Below are 18,408 nucleotides of genomic sequence, written 5' to 3'. Positions count from 1 at the left end.
AGGATCAGGAACCAACCGTACTATAGAGCACCAGAGAAGATTCCTGGCGAATTTATGGGAAGAAGCCTTAGGAAGCACTGTGCCTACCACAATGAGGATGGACATCTGAGCCAGGGGTGCAGAGCCTTGAAAACGCATCTGGAAGACTTGGTTAGACAAGGTCACCTAAGAGACCTAGTAGATGAAGCCAGAACGAGGGAAGAGCATGCAAGGCTGTCCCAGGCACCGGCAACACCACTTCCACCAGCACCACAACCGCAAGCAGACGGACCTTGAGTGATCAATGTGATTCATTTGAGGGTCAATGAGAATGAGAATGAGGTACGTGGGGAGACTCAAAGGGTGAAACACTTACAACATGTGTATCAGGTCCAGCAAAAGAGGCCTAGGACAGACGAGTATCAGGGACCAATGGTGTCATTTACGGAAGCCAACCTAGACATGGTGCAATATCCACACAACGATGCTTTGGTAGTAACCCTCAAGATTAGAGAATGCCAAGTAAAGCGCATTCTGATTGACTAAGGTAGCTCTTGTGACATCATGTACATCAGATGTTACAAGGAGCTTGGCTTTCATCAAGATGATTTGGAGCAGTCCAACAGCCTAATGGTCGAGTTCAATAGAACGCCGATATGGCCCCTAGGAGCAATAAATTTGGAGGTACGGGCAGGCACAAAGAAGGTAAGCATAGAATTCACAGTAATTGACCCCTATTCCCCTTACAATGTTATCTTGGGAAGGCCATGGTTGCACGCAATAAGGGTTGTTCCCTCAACACTGCACCAGCTGTTGCGGTTTCCAACGGAGCATGGAATTGAGGAAGTCAGAGGGGATCAAGTGCAGGCAAAGAATTGCTCCATGGCAGCAATAAAATCCACCTGCAAATAGAAACAGTAGAGATTGAAGACGAGGACATGGAGGTCCTCGAGGATGTCAGCAAAGAGCCGACCGACAAAAGTGAGAAAGCCTTGAAGAAAATTCTAGTCCAGCAAAGAGATGAAGAGCGCTTCTTCCTTCTCGGCTCAGGCTTGGTCGAGAAGGAGGAAAGGGAGTTAGAAACATTCTTGCGAGCAAACATTAAGGTGTTTTCCTGGATGCCCTACGAGATGTCTGGCATTGACCCCGAGGTCACATGCCACAGGGTAAACATAGACAGGTTGGCCAAACCTGTCATTCAGTGAGCAAGGAGGCCGACGCTAGTTCATGTGGATGCAGTAGAAGAGGAAATGGACAAATTGTTGGAGGCCAGAGCCATTCGGGAGGTAAACTACCCAACTTGGTTGTCAAACACAGTTATTGTGAAAATGAAGAATGGGAAGTGGAGGGTCTGCGTGGACTTCACTAGCCTGAATAAAGCTTATCCCAAAAATAGTTTTCCTCTCCCCAAGATTGATCAATTAGTGGATGCCACTTCAAGGCATGGAAGGATGAGCTTCCTAGACGCTTACAAGGGGTACCATCAGATAGTAATGTACCCTCATAATGAGGAGAAGACTGCATTTATCACCCCAAAAGAGTTGTATAGCTACAGAGTGATACCTTTTGGATTAAAAAATATAGGAGCAACCTACTAGAGGTTAGTGACCAAGATGTTCAGACATCTAATTGGAAAAACAGTGGAAGTATACATTGATGACATGGTCGTGAAGACCAAAGAACCTGAGAATCACCTGACCGACTTGAAGGCAATTTTTGATATCCTTAGAACATATTGGCTCCGACTCAATACTTCGAAATGTGCATTTGGAGTTAGGTCTGGTGAATTTCTGGGATACCTGGTTACTAGAAAGGGCATTGAGGCAAACCCAGATCAAATCAAGGCCATCATTGACTTGAAGAGCCCAACATTGGCAAAACAAGTACAGATGTTGACAGGAAGGGTCGCAACCCTAAATAGGTTTATAAGTAGAAGTTCAGATAAGTGTAAACCATGTTTCAGTTTATTGAAAAATGCCACAGATTTTTTGTGGACAGAAGAGTGCGAAGTCGCCTTGGCTGACTTGAAAAAAATACCTAACTATAGCTCCAATTCTCTCAAATCCATTACCTGGAGAGGAACTGTTCTTATACTTGGCAGTTTTGGAGTATGCAGTAAGTGCAGTGGTAATCAGAGAAGATAAGGGAGAACAAAGGGCAGTATACTATGTGAGTAAAACCTTAGTAGGCGCAGAGACCAAGTATTTGCCCTTGGAGAAATTGACACTGGCCTTAGTGATGGCTTCCAAAAAACTAAATCATTACTTCAAAGCCCACAAGATTGTGGTGTTGACTGAGCACCCCTTGAAATCCTTACTGCAACAAGGAGGTCTGACAAGCAGGGTGGCCAGATGAGCAGTAGTGTTAGGCCAATATGACTTAGAGTTTAGACCCAGAACGGCAATCAAAGGCCAGGTTCTAGTCGACTTTGTGGCCAAGTTCACACTTGGTACCATCTCATGTCGGGCTCCAGTGAGGCACGGCTTAGGGTGTCCAGGGGAACAAGAAGAGACCCAGGTGGGAATAAAAAACCCCATAGCAGAGCAGAAGAAATAAGAAAAACCCAAGCCCTGCGATATCTACATCGGTGACTCATTCCACGTGTTTGTTGATGGGAGTTCGAACCGTCAAGGAACAAGGGCAGGAGTAGTGTTGGTATCACCAGATGGCCGAATACTGGAATAGTCTATCCGTTTGGGGTTCAAAGCCTCAAACAATGAAGCAGGATATGAGGCACTAATCGCAGGGTTGAAGTTAGCAGCAACAATGAAAGTTGATGAGATGGTAGTCTTCTGCGCCTCTCAACTTATTGTGAACCAGGCAACAGGAGAGTATTTAGCCTGAGATGAAAGGATGATAGCCTATGTCAAAGTGGTTGTTAGATTGTTAGCCTTGTTTTAGGATTACCGAGTACAGTAGGTTAGCCGAGATGACAACGATCATGCCGATGCCTTAGCTAACCTGGCTAGTGCAATGAAATCAGAAGAGGCAAGGACAATAATGGTTGATTATTTGTCAAGCCCAAGTGTGGAACCACTAATCATAGAGTATGAAACAATGTGTGTGGAGATGGGTCCAAATTGAATGGATGCAATAGTGATGTTTCTTAGGAACAGCAAGTTACCGGATGATTGCAAAGAGGGGCACAAGACCAGACTGAAGTCAGCAAGGTTTAGTTTAACAACAAAAGGACATCTTTATAAAAGGTCTTTTACTGGCCCCTTTTTGAGGTGTGTGCACCCTCCCAGGTTGAAGACTTCTTGTATGAAATACATGAAGAGGTATGTGGCAGCCATGCTGGGGGTAGATCACTCGCTCATAGGGCCATTACTCAGGGGTATTGGTGGCCCTACATACAGAAGGATACTGAAGCCTACGTCAGAAAGTGTGAGAAGTGTCAAAGGTTTCCACCTTTGATACATCAACCAGCAGCAGATTTGAACCCAGTACCCAGCCCTTAGCCATTTTCCCAGTAGGGCATGGATCTTGTTGGACAACTGCCCCAAGCAACTGGGCAATGAAAGTTTCTGTTGGTAGCAATTGATTATTTCACAAAGTGGGTAGAAGCTGAACCCCTTGCGAAGATTCGAGATATTGATGTAAAGAACTTCATATAGAAGAACATCATCACTAGGTTTGGGATCCCAAGGGCAATAATAGCAGATAATGATACACAGTTTAACAGTAAGCTAATCAAAAGCTTCTGTGCAAAGTACAAAATCAAGAACTATTACTCTACTCCAAGTTTCCCTCAGAGTAATAGTCAGGCAGAAGCATCCAATAAGACTATCTTGGATGAGACCAAAAAGAGGCTGAAAGCAACAAAGGGAAAATGGGTGGAAGAGTTACCCAATGTACTCTGGGCATATCGGACTATGTCGGGAAGATCAACTGGGGAATCTTTGTTTGTTATGGCTTATGCTACTGAAGAGGTTATCCTACGTCGGCATTGCAGGGATCATAACCTAGGGAGTGGAAAATGGTACTAATGAGGCATTTCTAGCCTGAGATCTAGACCTGCTGGAGGAGAAAAAAGAGAGAGCAACAATTCTGCTGGGGGCATACTAGTAATAACTTGCTAAGGCTTACAACAAGAAGGTCAACCCAAGAGAGTTCAAAGTTGGGGACCTTGTCCTAAGGAAAGTAGTCGGTAACAAGAAGGATCCTAGGGAGGGCAAGCTTGGCCCAAATTGGGAAGGGCCTTATAAAATCATTTCGGTCGCCGGTAATGGTGCATATCGGCTTGAAAACAATGAGGGCAACGAGTTGCCAAGACCCTGGAACACTTGCAACTTGAAGTTTTTCTATCATTAGATTTTTGGTTTTTTGAAGTTTATGTCTTAATTTTATTAGCTAAAGTAATAATAAGATTTTAGTTTGATGAATTTGAAATGTGTATGATAGGATTAACCAGTCCCATGGCGATGTTTTTAAAGTGAAACATGACGAATAACTTAGACTTATTATATGACAGAGTTGAATTATACTTGCATATAATAGAGTTGAACTAAGTTGGTGATGTTTCTAAAGTGAAACATGATGAATAACTTAGACTTATTATATGACAGAGTTGAATTATACTTGCATATAATAGAGTTGAACTAAGTTGGCAATGTTTCTAAAGTGAAACATGACGAATAACTTAGACTTATTATATAGCAGAGTTGAATTATACTTGCATTTAATAGAGTTGAACTAAGTTGGCGATATTTCTAAAGTGAAACATGACGAATAACTTAGACTTATTATATAGCAGAGTTGAATTATACTTGCATATAATACAGTTGAACTAAGTTGGTGATGTTTCTAAAGTGAAATATGATGAATAACTTAGACCCATTATATGACAGAGTAAAATTATACTTGCACATAATGGAGTTGAACTAAGTTGAGATTAACCTGGACTTGCCATATCGGCAGAGTCAAACTCAGAAGAGAACTAAGTTCATTAATGGAGAAACCGAGGTTGACAAGCCTCGGGAAATCTTTGTTTGAAACTGACTTCGGCGAAAGACCATTGACACACACTTAATATGAACTTAAGCGAAACTTAGGTTCACATTAGATGGGCAAAGAGCTGGAGAATGATGAATAAATTTAAAAAGTTTAAAGTGCTTGAGACTTGTTGAAATTTTATAGAAAAAATTACAAGTTAGAATTAGCTTAACACTTGTTGAAATTTCAAGAAAATTTACAGGTTGAAGTTAGCCGAGGTAATATTGTAAAAAGTATCCGAGATACATATTACCCGAGGTAACCAACCAAGTTGTCCAAGCTTGGAAAGGGTGAAGTATTGAAAGAAGATAGCATATGAAAGTAAAAAAGTAATATTGAATAACACTTGTAAAAATATTTTGGTATTTGTAAAGTGTTAGCCAAGGTATGCCAATGGTTGGCCGAGGAAAACATTCAAGGTTTATATCCGAGGTATTACATCCCGAAGTTATTATGAAGTTAAGGCATACAAAAATATTCTAAGTATGAAAGCAGTAAACTTGCATAGAAGAGAAGAAAGCATGCATTCAACACTTGGAAGAAAAAAATCAGACTTACATTCAGGAGTGAAACTTGTTCAGATACAAAAAGGCACTTCAGCCTCGCATAAGAGATTATTTGTTCATCTACAAAGACAAAAGAAGGCACATCGACCAAATTGAAACTTAAAATTGTTCAAACAGAATGGAGGTACAAGTTAAGGAAGAAAGAGTGCAAAATAAAGAAACAATATCCTAAGCACTAGGATTGGTGTGAGATTGCTCAACCTCGGCAGTTGGAGTTGTGTCAGCCTCAGTTGGCCGCATTATATTCTTCTCCGCCGCTATCTCGGCATCTATTTCAAGAAAAGTCTGATCCAAACTCTTTTCGGCGCATTGGACCTCGACCTCAAAAGTGGTTGGTTTGGGAGGGATGCCCTTGGAAGCCAAGTCATCCTCCTCATCTTGAGTCAAGTCTAAGACTTGCTTATTTAGGGTGGGGGACTTGGCATCAGTGGCAGCCTCCTCTTCCTCTTCATCAGCATTACCATCCTCGGCATCATCATCGTCGGCTTCTTCGCCGGAGTCCTTGGGCTCTAGAGAGAAAGGCACTTGAAATTGATTGATGTCGCAGAGGTCGGAGTCCATTAGGACATATAACTTGTTGAGCGCTGTTGTCCAACCAAGGTAATAACCTCAGTTGCAAGCCAAGTTGACTTGCTCTTTGTACTGGTCACGGATGGCGGCATGCCCCTCCTCGTAAGCCTTTTCATCGGCCGCCTTGACCTCGGCCTCCTTTGAGTCAAGGGCCTCTTAAAGCTTAGCCTCTAAATTAGTTGCCTTGGCCTTCGCAGTCTCAAGATCGGCTCTGGCGGCCTTGGCTTTAGCATCGGACATTTTTTATTTTTCCTAGGCTAAGTTCTGAGCAGCCTTGGATGCCTTGGCTTGATCCAGCAAGACTCGATTGTTGGCTTCAGCACGGTTGAGTGAGGTGAGGAGTTTGGCAGCTTCCTTAGTCTTCTTTGCCAACTCCTTCCTTGTTATCTCAGTCTTGATCGCGTATGAATGAGCATGCTAGATAGCCTGCAAGAAGTAAAACAGATTAGTGAAATTTGACTAAGTATAGAAAGACTGTAAAAAGGTAAATAAAGAGGATTACCAAGACTGAGTGCGGCATCATCAGGCCGAAGTTCTTGTACCCATGAAGATCGGCTATATAATTCATGTCCTCAGGAAGGAGAACGACTGTTGACAAGGCGGCACCAACCTCCACATCCTTGATCGCGCTGTCACTAGCCATCAAGGGTCTGTCCCCCACCATGACCTCGAGCGCCCAGGTCATGTTGCGGGGAAAGCTGTTGTCTTCGGGATGATCGGACCTTGGCTTCTTGGCCGATTGGGCGTTGGACGATGGGGCCCCGGCTAGCCTCTTGTTAGCAGAAGGAGTGCACTTTTCACCCTCGACCAGTTTAGAGATTGGTACAGTGTCCTCAGAATCAATCTGAGTCACTATAGCCTTGGCCTTAGCCTTCTTGATCTTCTTTGGCTTAAGCTTGGATTGAGAAAGAGAAAAAGAGGACCGCACAGTCATTACCCCTGGGATGTTGGCTAGAAGGTCCTCAATAACTACTGGTATGCGCCACATTTTGTCGACAAGGGAAGCAACTGTTACTTTGGTGCCGAAGTGTATTGCTGGAAGAGCGGTTAGAAGATTGGCTGGGTCGTAAGCCGATGCCTCAGAATCTCAACGTTTGTGGCTGCGAGTTCTACTGGCAGGAGCAGAAATTAGAGCTCGGTGTCGGTGTTGGCACTGGGATGGAGGAATTAGTTGAGGGGCTGAAGTAGATGGTTACTCAACTGGGTCAAAGGTTAAGGCCTGATCTGGCCTTGGAGATGAAGTTGTTGGTGGAGTTATGGCAAAAAGATGGGTCTTACTTCAGCGTGGAACGTTGGGAAGGACTGACTTGTATGTCGATATATAGTTCAGTAGAAGAGGGGCCTTGCGTTTTTGCACAGAGAGATCTAAGAGCTTCTTTAGATCTTGGCTGGGAACGAATGATTGTCGAAATCCCTTCGCTGGCTGAGGAAGAACTATAGAAAACAAAGAGCAAACATTAGCAGAGATGAATAAACTGGCAAGCCTTAATCAAAATGCAATTTCAGTATGAATGACTAAAGTCTTACCATTACCCTCTTTAAAAACTGTTCGGCTCAAAGGATGGAGATGAAGGTCATCATCAAGTGAAAACTCCCAGTTGCCCGAGACGATTAAGTAATCATCTCCAGCACCCTTGTTGGAGTCTGGGAGGTCGGCTATTAGTTTGAAGGCAGTGGATCTGGGCGTAAGGTAGTATATGTAGCTTTTTTCAGACTTAAGGCCACACATGGTATGTCATAATTGGATATCGGCTAAAGTGATCCTGGCTTTTTCTCGGTGTGCTAGTTCAATTATGTCGTTGATAACCCTATATGAGTTTATGGCTAGCTGCATAGAGTTAAGCTTAGAGTAGTGGAGGACCTCCCTAAAGAGAATGTCTAGGGAAAACCGAAGTCGACACTCTATAAAGGCCACTACTGGGAAGTGCATGGAATCCCCATCCGGTATGATAGAGTCCTCCTCCCCAGCCAACCTGAGTTGAATATCGACTAGGATGGAGAACTCTCGACGGAAATACTCTATTTTTTCTGGGGTATCTACTCTTCACTTGAACATACCCATGATGTCGGCTAGTGAAGATTGGGGCAAAAATTTAGAAAAGAGTGGTTGATATGAGTTTAAAGACCTCGGCTAAAACCTAAGCTGGAACCGGGATAAGGGTTTTTTAAGATCTAGGAGGAATTTGTTTCGATTTTCCTAAAGGATGTGATTTCTACCAAATCCCAAACCTAAGTCTATACGGAAACAATAATCAAGGGCAAGAATCTGGAAACAAGTCAAAGAAAAAAAAAAAAAAAAAAAAACATGATTCAAAGTCAAGAAAGCATCATTTTTTTTTCAAAGAAACACTAAGTAGGTGTGTGCAGATGTGCAAAGGCCAAAGACAGTGGCAAAATTGTTAAAACTTCGAATTTATGAACACTACGTATGTGCATGAATCACAGACAAAACACAAGATTCAAAATATAGCAAGGATTTAAGAACAAAAACTAATTTGCAATGGCAACGAACAACATGTAAACAGGCAATGGATTTTGAAAATCAAGGGAATAATGAAAGACTGAATTTAAAGCGGAAAAAAATTGTGACTTACCGAATCGGGTCGAGAACAAGGACGCCGAAGTAAAGTTCGCCGGAGACGGACGGATGTAAAGGTTTCGCCGGAGCTACGGAACAGAGCACAGTTGCAGAAGGCTTTGAAGGTATAAAAATGGCGATTTGGGAGAGAGACGTTAGAGAAAGAAAGTTTGAAGACAAAATACTCAAAAGTGAAGAGACGGAGAGAGAGGGAGAGGTTTGTCAAAATTGTGAAAAGGCGGCAAACCATAATGAATATGCCTTGGACGACGTGTCTGTCAAGCGGCGTGCACAGAAGCGACGCGACCTGATAGCACATGTCAGGGAGTAAACCGTGCGTGACAGCTCATGAGCAGATTAAACTCTTGGAATTCTTCATTTAATGAGGCAAAAACCTCGGCTAGAGGAACGATATTGGTTAAGAAACTTAAAAGAACTTGGTCATCGGTTCATGGCTACTGATAAAGATGGACAGTTGATGTGAAGCCGATGAGACATGATCTCGATCGAAGAAAACAGAGAACTCTTGGCCAACATAAAGTTTGGACGAACGGTGTAGGTTCCATCACCTCAAATTGCCGAGGTAATAGAACCTAGGGGGTAGTTGTGGGGGCATATTTCATGAATGATAGCATGTGGCTGAGGTGGCGCTGACGTGTCAGCCGGAGTGCCACATGGCTTGGTCATGTGCGATATGATCTTGACTAGGCCGAGGTTATCTTTGGAGATAAAGGAATCCGAGGTGAACGGATAAGGGACAAGAGTCCTAGAATAGAGGAGTATCTCAGTCAGGATAAAGATAAAACTCTTAGAGAATTTATCTCTATCTAACTGGGAGTCCAAGATGATCATTGAGTTAAAGTCCACTGAAGCTAGGCTTCTACAGGGATCAGGTTGGTGCTGGCTATAAAAGTAAGGCACCCTCGCGGGTCTAAGGTATGCTTTTTATGCTTTATCTAATGAGTTAAGCACTATTGGTTATCTTTGAGAGACATTGATTACTGACTTGATCGTTAGAGTGCCCCCGGGTGGACGAACCACCGGCGGATTCTTATCTTTCTGTGTCAAGTTGTTCGGGCTTAATCTATTCTGCCGATGCTCTCCTGCTGAGTTTCCCTGTTTGGTTGTGTGGTCGAAAATCAACACCCATACACACCATTTAAAATTTAAATGAAAATTAAAATAGGAGAAAGCAAAGTAAAATCATAAGATACAAAGTAAAATTTAAATAAAAAATGAAGAATAAAAGTGTAATTTGCTAATACATATACTTACAAGCTAAATCAATTCATTAGTGACATATTGGATTCAAATTTGGTTAAAGGTGCTAAACGTTCAATACTTATACAAAAATCAATCATAGAATTGAATATAACTTTCTCACATGAGTATAGAATTCAAAAAAAAAAAAAGTATAACTCACCTTATGTGAGAAGGTTGTGTCTAATTATACAATCGATTTATGATTTGATAAATTTTCCAAAAAACAAATGAGGATAGAAAATGGAACAAGAGGGGACAAAACCAACTGAAACATTCAAGCACATACATATTCTCTTACACTGTGTTTGGTTGGGAGATTTGAGAAGATATTTGGAAAAGTAAAGAGAAAATATGTGTGAAATTAGATGAAATGTAAGTATATTTTATTCACATTTCACTTACATTTTTCTTTTTTGTTTCCAAATTTCTTTCCAAATTCCTCAACCATACACAACGTTAGTTTTTCTATTTTTGTTTACTTGTAATGTCAAAATAAGGAATTTCACCTTGTTATAAGGAATTTCACCTTGTTATTATAACAAGACATCAAAGAAAGAAAGAAAAAAAAAAGTGATGGTATGAGTGGCTGGCTGTTGTAACTATAGGCAGACTCTGTATATTGTGTCACTGTCATCATCTTCAATTATGTCCATGTGAAAATGTTGTCAAAATAAAGCAAACAATTTTTTTCTGGACCACCTCTGAGAATCTAAGATGATGAATTTTATGTAACTTTCATGCCAAGTTATTCACTTTTATCCAGAGCTCCAACTTTACGCTCACCAATTAATCTGTGCATATTGAAATCCTTCAGTGTGCAGCACATGACACCTTATATTATAGGGGAAAGTACATACAGGTGGAAATTGAGAAAAAAAATTACAGGTGGAAATTGAGAAAAAAAATTACAAACACATGGGAGGTATAAGTATGTCTATGGTGAAATACAAATAAAAAGTTGTGAGAGTGCAAATACTTCCACCCCTCCATGCTGTCTTTAATTATTTTTGTATGAGCGGATTGGATTATTGAAATGAGATCTATAGTAAGCTCTACAAACTTGAATATGATATAGTTAAGTTTAGATTTGAATTTGAGATAAACCTCTATCGCATGCAAGTCATTTTCTATTTGACTGTAGTGAACTAACACATCTAGTTATATGACAGAAAGACGTGCTGGTTGTGTGGTTTGCAAACATGGCTTGTCATTATCACTATCCTTGTTAACACAAACACCCCGTATAAGCTACTCCATTCCATGAAAATAAATAAATAAATCTTTTATTGATTTGTCCCTTCCTATATAAGAAAACAATGAGAGCTTGTTTGGATATTTACGCTGTGTTTGGTTGAGGGATTTGGGAAGAGATTTGGAAAGGCAAAGGGAAAAGGTGTGTGAAACTAGGTGAAATATAGGCATGTTTTATTCACATTTCACCTACCTTTTCCATTTCCCTTTCCAAATCTCTCCTCAAATCCCTAACCAAACACAGCATTAAGATTTAGTTGAGCACCACCTATACCAACCTCTCTGTCTTTGCTAAAGGCCAGCAAGTTTTGTTTGGTTAAAAACAGCTTTTTTTTTATATAGGTGTTCATATACAAACATAAATTGTACTTAGAATTTTTATACATAAATATGTGGCCTTTATCCACCTTTTATTTTTAACTAAAGCCCCCTTTATTATGATTTATTATTTCTAAGTGCCATATCATTCTATTATTTGCACATTGTAAGAGTAGAAAAAAAAAATGTGAAAAAACTTCTGAGTTGTATGCTTTATATTATAAAATATAATAGATGAGGAACCCCCACCAAGGTTGGGTCTCTTTGGACCCAATCAGTGGTGGGAAAATTCACAATACCAACAACTACCACAGACCATAGGTAAAGATAAGTCAAGGTATTCTCAATAATAGTTGAACTCATAAGGTTCTTCCCAAAATATAACTTAGTAATGAAATTTGCATGCATATCAACTGGCTTGATTCGTATCGATTCATAGTTTATTCACAATCAATATAGTCATCAATTTGATTACTACAAAACTTTTTTTTCCTATTGATATTTAAAAAAAAAAAACGATTGTGACATCTAATTCTTAATATATATCACTTGTACTTTTTAATATCGATACATCTCTTAATACCGTTATTTAATATCTTCAGGGTTAGATTAAAGGCAAACCTTCCAGAGAGAGCCTTTGGTCTTGTCAATTTGGTGTGGACTAGACACCACTAAGCTTCTTCTCAAACCAGCCCTTAAAAAGCAGAGACATGTTGGCAAGGTACAAGAAGAGCTGAGCACGTCCAGCACAACCACACTTTAATATATAGTAGAAGGGCAAAAAAGCAATCAAAAACAAAGGAATAGACGTAGCCCCAATGGCAAGCAAACTTTATGAACCCAATATCTGCTACAAGACATGTGCAAAAAGTAAAATACAAAAAAGCAATAAAAACTACATATATATGCACTTCTCAAGTGGGTACATATCCTTTATTTTATCTAATCTTCCACTTTACAGTTTTTATTTCTATTTGTTGATTTAAAAGGGTCCCCCAAGTCCAGCTCTAAAGTTCTGCAAATCTTGCATATCTTCTGACTTAATTCTATCTAACATGCGGTTTATTAATTAATCACCAATAATTAAATCTTTGTTTTAGCTTTAATTATAACGTACACGCAATTGAAGCTTACAAAGTTGAGTACAGCATGGTAGTTGTGCTACTTGCACAAAAAAAATTCACAGAAACTTGCACACAAGAGAGACAATCGGATGAGGCCACATGTGCTTATATTTTCAAATACATTAGTAAAAAATTTAATTATTGGCATATCTTAAGTTGTAAGTAGAAATTACGCCAAATACATTAGTAAAAAATTTCAAATTTAAAAAATATATATAAATAAAAGGGTAAATTATAAATACACTCCCTGAGATTTTTTTAAAATACAAATTGCCTCATGTAATTTGAAAAATTATGAATACCCCTCTGTTATAATTTTTTATTTAACTGAATTAACTGAAAAAATGAAATTCATAATTACTCTCCTAGACAATAATAAAATTACCTAAATTATTAATTGAAACATATTTCTAACATCATTAAAAACTATTAATTGACTTGATAATTTATTAATAAAATGGGTGATTTGTTATGAAATTAGAAATCTCAGGGGTAAAATGTAATTTCTAAAACTATAAGAGACGATTTGTATTTTAATCAAACGTTAGAGGGTATTTGTAATTTATCCTAAATAAAAATTGTAAGCAACTCTAATAAGCTGCACCGAACAGGGCCTTCCTTCTGCACGTTTTTTATACTAGGATGAGACATTACTAGTAATTATCATCTTTTCTACAATTATTTAATATTTTTCTTTTGCACAGGAAGAAGCCTCAGTGATTTATAATGACTTTTTGGAATGGTTGGAAACAACCCACTTGAGAATTTTGCTTTGGGATTGCTCCAACTGAGACATGGGAATCACTGGGGAACTAGTGAGAAGTGTCTTCTCCAAAAGCCACTCTGTTGGAACTCATGACACTAATGTGAGTCATTCAATTCCTCCCAATCTTTAATTCCTATTAATAATTTCACTCCGCTCATGTATTTCTCTCTGTATTGCCTTTGCTTGATTAGGCAAGGAACAGTGCAGTGGAGAGGAGAAGATGGAGGAGCTCAGTGAGGTCATACCTGTGTGGAGATGAGTTCAATTCAGTTGCTGCAGAGGAGGATTCAGCTTCTGTGAGGAGCTATGGACCAACTATGATACAACAACCAATGCTAGAGAGCTCTGAGGCCTCTGTGACACAACCCATATTGGAGGACTTAGCTGAGAAAGAAGATATCCAAAGCAATGACACCAAGCAAGAGTTACAAGAGGAAAAACAGAACTCAACTGCCACTCTGTTTCGCAGAGAAGACGCAGCATTAGTCATCCAGTCAGCATTTAGAGGCTTTCTGGTCAATACAAAATTACCATGAAAATTTGATTCTTTTTTTTAAAATAAATAGATTTTGGTTTGTTATAGCAATGTGAGTGCTGAAATTTCAGGCTAGGCGTCGAAATGGAGCAATTGAGACAGTGGATGGTAAGCTGGGGGTGCTTGGAGGAGGAGAAAGTCCAAGTAAAGAGTCTTTGGGGACATCAATTGAAGTTCAAACTGGAAATTCTATGGAAGTTTTCTCAATTCCAGAGGAAACCATGACTGTCCACCATCGATTCCAACAGCAGAAAGCTAGGACTCCTGTGTTAAAACTAAAGGTAAGTTTTTAACAGTTAGGAAAAAAATTTATAATGTGGTAATCACTTGAGGGAACAAAAAAAAGTGATCTAGTGCACGAGACTCATGTTAAAGCAAAGTACGATCTTAAAATCATTTTGCTAAGAATAAAAAGAATTCGACTCAAATTTCTAGTACACACGCCCAAATGGGAATTCATTTGATTTAGTAGTCTTTGACAGTTTGTTGAAAACTTCTAAAACTTCAAACAAAATTTTTGGAAAACGAGACTTTTTTTCAACTCCTACTATATTTTAATACACAGCTTTTGCAGGAAGATTGGGATGATAGCACAGTGAGTAGCAATATATCAAAAATGAGGATGCAGAACAGACTGGAGGCAACAACCAGGCGCGAGAGAGCTTTAGCTTATGCTTTTTCACAACAGGTACAACAAAAATTTATATACAATATGAGTTTGGGGAACTAGAGAAGAGTGAACCAATTCTGCTTTTTTCCAATCTGTTTATTACAGCTCCGAATATGTTCGAAGAAGAAACAAAACAGATCCGATGGCACTACTGAACCAAACATGGGTTGGAGCTGGCTAGAGCGGTGGATGGCAACTCGTCTTCCAGAAAGTTCCCCTTTTGAAAACAGTGCAAGTTCGATCAACATTAACCAAAGATCAATGGTCGCAAGGAGACTTTTCGATGTAGGAGGTGAAGAAAAGGAGAGTTGTGGATCGAATGATGTGTCTGTTCAGTTTGATAGCATTTCAGTATCAGCAGCAAGAGAGAAAGATGATACTAAACCAACTAAAAATAGGCTCAAGGCCACAAGAAACAAATCAAGACGGAAAACTTTTCCGAGCTACAATTATAAGGTAGAACATGTACGTTTGGTATGAAGGAATGGAATGCCCGTTCTAGCATTACTCTTTGAAATAACATGTCTTACTGCAAACTAAGTCATTTTTTACATCTTTTGTGTACTGTTAGTTTCTTTATATTGTTCTGCTTCTATTTGCTATAGGTAAGCAAGGAGTGTCCAGGGGAGGATGAAAATGATAAAAAGCAGAAGCAGAAGGAGAAGCAGAAGCAGAAGCAGAAGCAGGCAGGAAGAAAGAGAGAAAACACATGTAAAGATGCAACAGTCTCGCCTGAAATTGCAGCCAGCGACGACAGCTGCAAATTGGGTTTTTATTGAATCTGTCAAGAGTTTCTTCAGTTGTGTTTGGGAATGTATTATGTGTGTAGTGGCTGCTTCTAAGTTGAATTCACTTTGTACATGTTATGACTGAAAATCAGTTTCTTGGTTGATATAAATTCTCAAGCATCAACAAACATGTCAGTTTTACTTGCAATCACCCATGAAACACTAGTCAGTGAGGAACTTAAAACGATTCAAGTTTACAACGCTCATCTCCTTAACTACTCATGCAAGTTCTTAATATTCTCCTCAAATTTAAGAGTAAATTATGCCAAAGTCCTAAAACTTGGCATCTTTTTTTTTTTTTTTTTTTAAACATTAGCCCTCTAACTTTTCAAATTGATTCAATTAATCCCATGGTTTCAAAATTGAACTTCTCTATTTCTGTGTTTTACCACAAAAAAAAAAAATTTGTCCTCAATTGAACGGCCTACAAAAACAATCCAGAGGTTGATTGTTCCTTTACTTGTCATTCAATACACTTGTCGAGTAAAGCCAAGTTTGGAAAGTCTCAAAAAAGTCAAAAAGTTACTCAAAAGTTAAAAAATTATTACTATTCACCAAAAGTCAAAAATTACCGCTGCACAATTCTCAATACTAATTTTTCTCTACACATTAATTTATATAATTTTTTAATATACATTTTTCCATAAAAAGTTAAAAAGTTAACCCAAACATTCATATTTTCAATCTCAACTTTTTAGTCTAAAAAGACAAAAAGTACACTTATTTAGAACACCCTAAACAACCCCTAAGCATCATCAATATCACTCACTCACTAGCATATTAGAGGTTGTTTTGACAATTTACTATTTTAATTAATTTTTTTTTTACAAAAAAAATATAAAGAATAAACTCTTTTTTAATAATTTTTTAACTTTTTAATTATTTTAAACTATTGTCAAAACAGGTCTTATTCTCTACATCGAGTTGACAATTGGTATCCACAACTTGATTGTTCCTTTCCTTCCACACAAACCAAAATAAAATTAATAGACAAAAAAAGCACCCGACATATATGTTTTTTTTTTGGGGGGTGAACTAAACCCCACATGACATGAAGTTGAGGCCCTCAAGTTTTTCCTTCACTTTGGTATTGTCATTGATCCACTTGAACAAGGAACAATGATCTCCCAGAATTTCTCGTACATAGCTGCATCCAATTTATTGCTTTGAAGGTGCTGATCAAAAAAAAATTATTGCTTTGAAGGCTATGCCATGCATTCAGTATTTGAAATGCAAAGGAAAAAGGGGAGTCCAATTATTGGGTAACTCACAAATAAGTAGAATGTAAAGAATATGAGTAATGCAGGAAATATTAGTTAGTGCATAATTAACACACTAATTTAAAGTATTAAAAAAAAAAAACTATAAATTCTTTTCAACTAAAATAACCATAACTTCAAAGTTAGTTGTCATTTTCAATTTATCTCTAAACCCTCATCATAATTTCAATTTCAAAGTTAGTCATTTTTAAACCCCCAATCTTTTAAACTCTAAAATTTCATTCTGACTAGGAGTTCAACTCGGGCGGATTCGGAGATTGATAGGTTGTCCAAACCCAATCCAAGTTGTCCTGAGAGCTATCCATGCCTGCCTACGCTCAAATTATAACTTGAGATTGTCTATCCAAGTCTGACTCGTATTAAACCCAAATTGTCTGAATTGTACATAAATTTTAATTTTTATATTTTTAGTGCAGCTAAGTTAATTAATTTGTTAAAATTAGACTTTATTTATACATATATATAACATCAAAATAAATAATTTATATAATGTAAGAGAGATCTTTACAATTTATGAGTCAAAAAAAAAAAAGAAAAAAAAAGGGTAAGATTTTTTGTTGTGTTACTTGTGTATATAATGGGAGTATTTGGTGCAGCTGTTACAACAAATTATAGATTATGATTAATCTGTTTGGTGCAACTGATGGATTTTAAATTTAAGTTATTGAGTAGTATTTGGTAAATAAGCTATAAAATAACTTTATCATATGTAAATATCCTTTACCCATGTTAATTGTAAATTGAATTAAGCTTTATTAATTGTAAATTAAATTTATTTATTTATTTTTGTTATTTACTACTAATCCACATTTTCCATTAAAAATAAATAAATCAATCCATAGTCCATTCGACTTTTTTTTATTTTCAAAAAAAAAATTAAAGATATAATTATAAATTAATATATTTACAGCAGAAGCTGATAATCAAAAAATAGAGAATAAACAACTTCTCAGAATTAGTTTTCTTACGCTAAAAGAAGTTGTTAGAATCAGAAACTATTTAAAATAAGTTTAATCAAACCGTCCAAAATAATTTTTTTAAAGATAGAATTTATAAGTTGGCCAAAATAAGTCATACCAAATATCCCCAATATATATTCAATATGATAATCTAAATTATTTGATAATCTAAATTATTTGAGTAAATTACAAATACACTCCCTATATTTGCTTAAAGTACAGATTACCCCTGTGATTTGAAAAATTACAAATATTCCATTGTCAGAAAAAAATTTATTTAACAGAATTAACTAAAAAATGAAATTCATAATTGCTATTCTATATAATAATAAAATTATTTGAATTATTAATTGAAACATATTTCTAACATCATTAAAAATTGTCAATTGACTTGATGATTTATTAATAAAATGGGTGATTTGTTATAAAATTAGAAATCTCAAGGGATAGAATGTAATTTTCAGAACCACAATGAGTGATAAGGGCTAAACTTCTCTCTAGTCCATGATTGAGCCGGAGCATGCTGTTGGGCCCGTGACAGCCCACCACGGGTCTTGTTTTGATAATCTAAACCGCTTCAATATGTATAACTCATCGAATACTTTATCCTTATAAAAAATCACGTTGATCAGATATCGATGACTACTTGATCGAATTTGATTTTTGTCAACGGTAAATATAATTTTTAAAATAAATTATTGACAAAAATCTGATCTGATCAAGTAACTATCGACATCTGATCAACATGATTTTTTACAAGAATAAA

General features: G+C 37.7%; 1 protein-coding gene across 2 annotated transcripts; it reads left to right on the top strand.

Annotated features, from left to right (window-relative positions):
* Window positions 1–13,246: 13,246 nt before the first annotated feature.
* On the top strand, window positions 13,247–15,531 carry IQD33 (IQ-domain 33). Of its 2 annotated transcripts, none has more exons than XM_082883989.1 (6): window positions 13,247–13,510; window positions 13,602–13,925; window positions 14,017–14,226; window positions 14,520–14,633; window positions 14,721–15,071; window positions 15,221–15,531. In XM_082883989.1, exons 1-6 carry the CDS (start codon window positions 13,439–13,441, stop codon window positions 15,392–15,394), a joined length of 1,245 nt encoding a protein of 414 aa, XP_082740115.1. In that variant the 5' UTR covers window positions 13,247–13,438; the 3' UTR covers window positions 15,395–15,531. The 2 variants fall into 2 exon arrangements, with proteins under 2 accessions (XP_082740115.1, XP_028111803.2); XM_028256002.2 differs by having other exon boundaries at window positions 14,721–15,080.
* Window positions 15,532–18,408: the final 2,877 nt, after the last annotated feature.

Source organism: Camellia sinensis, chromosome 8 (genome assembly GCF_055761805.1).
Source record: "Camellia sinensis isolate YWXY chromosome 8, ASM5576180v1, whole genome shotgun sequence".
NCBI lineage: Eukaryota > Viridiplantae > Streptophyta > Magnoliopsida > Ericales > Theaceae > Camellia > Camellia sinensis.
Note: the sequence above shows the minus strand (reverse complement) of the source record. Positions and strands in the feature narration are given on the sequence as shown.